Source organism: Merops nubicus, unplaced genomic scaffold, assembly GCF_000691845.1.
Source record: "Merops nubicus isolate BGI_N331 unplaced genomic scaffold, ASM69184v1 scaffold34226, whole genome shotgun sequence".
Lineage (NCBI taxonomy): Eukaryota > Metazoa > Chordata > Aves > Coraciiformes > Meropidae > Merops > Merops nubicus.
In genome coordinates, this window is record NW_008613511.1 from 1,147 (window position 1) to 3,384 (window position 2,238).

The following is a 2,238-nucleotide window of genomic DNA, read 5'->3' on the forward strand; positions in this document are numbered from 1 at the left end:
TTTATTGGGTAAAAAAAAGAGAGAAATCTGGAGTTCAGCTGAAATATTCCCATTTTTTCTCTTTATTCCTTCCATTTACTGTTGCTTCAGTTTCTCAGGAGCTCCAAACTTCCACCCTGAGACCACACCAGAGCTGCTCAGCAAAGAAATTTCCCCTCTGAGGGTTTCCAGAGAGGAAAAAATCCTTCCATTTATGGTTTCTTCCCTCTCTCAGGACCTCAAACTTGCTCCCCTGAATTTCTCCTTGGCTTCCCCCCCAGCCTGGAGGCTTCAGGGAGCTGAGGAGACCTCCAGCAGCTTCATCTCCAGCAGAACCTCCTCTGGGGGGAAAAGGGGGGGGAGGCCCCAGGATGTCAAAAATACAAAGAAAAGTTTAAAGGACGTTTGGTTTGGCTTGGAAAGTTTTATTTTTTCACAGCAAAAAATACACATTTCAGGGGAATACAAAAGGATGAGGCCCAAGGGAAGGCCCAAGGGGCAACAAAACCCTTCCCCCCACTAGCCCAACCCCCTTTGTGGCTTCAACTCCACCCTGAGCTCGGCTGGAGGGGCTGATTTGAACCCCTCCCCTCCCCCAAAATCCCCTCCCTCCTGCCTTTTACTTGCCGTTGATCAGCTCCAGAGCCTCATCTTTGGTTCGGGTGATCTTCTCCTGCCTCCAGGAGGAGGGTCTCCTGGACTGGTTGTGTTTCACCAGGAGGTGGGAGCAGCGAACCTTGCTGGGCTCCCCCTGCCCCCCGCTGGGACGTTCCCACTGGCTGGCGTTGGTCAGGTGGTTGAAATAATAAACCCGACCTGCAGGAGGGGGAAAAAAAAAGGGGGTTGGGGTTAAAAAGAGGCGAGAAAAGGCGGCTGGAGAGGCCGAAAACGGCTTCTGGGTCTTGAAAAATGGGGTTGGGAGCGCAAAAAAACGCCTCTAGACTTCAAAAAAGCCACTTCTGGGGTTTAAAAAAGCACCTCTAGACGTCAAAGAGTAGTTCTGGAGCTCAAAGAGCACTTCTGGAGCTCAAAAAAACACCTCTAGACCCCAAAAAAACACTTCTGGAGCTCCAAAAACCACCTCTAAACCTCCAAAAACCACCTCTGGGGCTCAAAAAAACACCCCTAGACCTCAAAGAGTAGTTCTGGGGCTCCAAAAGCCACCTCTAGACCTCAAAAAGACACTTCTGGGGCTCAAAAAACCACATCTAGACCCAAAAAAACCACTTCTGAGGCTCAAAAACCCAACTCTAGACCTCAAAAAAGCACTTCTGGGGCTCAAAAAAACAGCTCTAGACCTCAAAAATCACTTCTGGGGCTCAATAAACCACCTCTAGACTTCAAAAAACCACTTCTGGAGCTCAAAGGGTAGTTCTGAAGCTCAAAGAACACCTCTGGAGCTCCAAAACCCACCTCTAGACCCCAAAAAAACACTTCTGGGGCTCAAAAAACAGCTTTTGGAGCTCAAAAAACCACCTCTAGACTTCAAAAAACCACTTCTGGAGCTCAAAGGGTAGTTCTGAAGCTCAAAGAACACCTCTGGAGCTCAAAGAGCACCTCTGGAGCTCAAAAAACCACCTCTGGCTCTAGAAAGATGGCTTCTGGAGCCCAAAAAAACACCTCTAGACCCCAAAAAAACACTTCTGGGGCTCAAAAAACAGCTTTTGGAGCTCAAAAAACCACCTCTGGCTCTAGAAAGATGGCTTCTGGAGCCCAAAAAAACACCTCTAGACCCCAAAAAAACACTTCTGGGGCTCAAAAAACAGCTTTTGGAGCTCAAAAAACCACCTCTACACTTCAAAAAACCACTTCTAGGACTCAAAGAGCAGTTCTGGAGCTCAAGGAGCATTTCTGGAGCTCAAAAAACCACCTCTAGAAATAAAAAAGAGACTTCTGGACCTCCAAAAACCACATCTGGATCTAGAAAAAGGGATTCTAGACCTCAAAAATCACCTCTAGACCTCAAAAAAGGACCTCTGGGCCTCAAAAATCCTCCTCTAGACCTCAAAAAAGCACCTCTGGGCCCCAAAAAGCCACCCCTGGGCCTGACCATCAGCCTCCTGACCCCAAAAATGGATTTGTGGCCCCAAGAACTTGCCTCTGACCTCAGCAAGCAGCTTTCTGGGCCCTGAAAAGTGGCTTCTGGGTGGCAACAACGGGCTTCTGACCTTGACAACTGGCTTCCTGTCCCCAAAATCCACGTTCCTGACCTCAAGAACTGGATTCTTGGCCTCAAAAACCAGATTCTGGGCCTAAGAA

General features: G+C 48.4%; 1 protein-coding gene across 1 annotated transcript; it reads right to left on the minus strand.

Moving 5' to 3' along the window:
• Positions 1–270: 270 nt before the first annotated feature.
• Positions 271–795, minus strand: PIN1 (peptidylprolyl cis/trans isomerase, NIMA-interacting 1; the record flags this gene model as incomplete). Its single annotated transcript, XM_008941930.1, has 2 exons — positions 271–320; positions 607–795. Coding segments are annotated over 2 exons (239 nt in total), but the record flags the coding sequence as incomplete, so codon positions are not given.
• Positions 796–2,238: the final 1,443 nt, after the last annotated feature.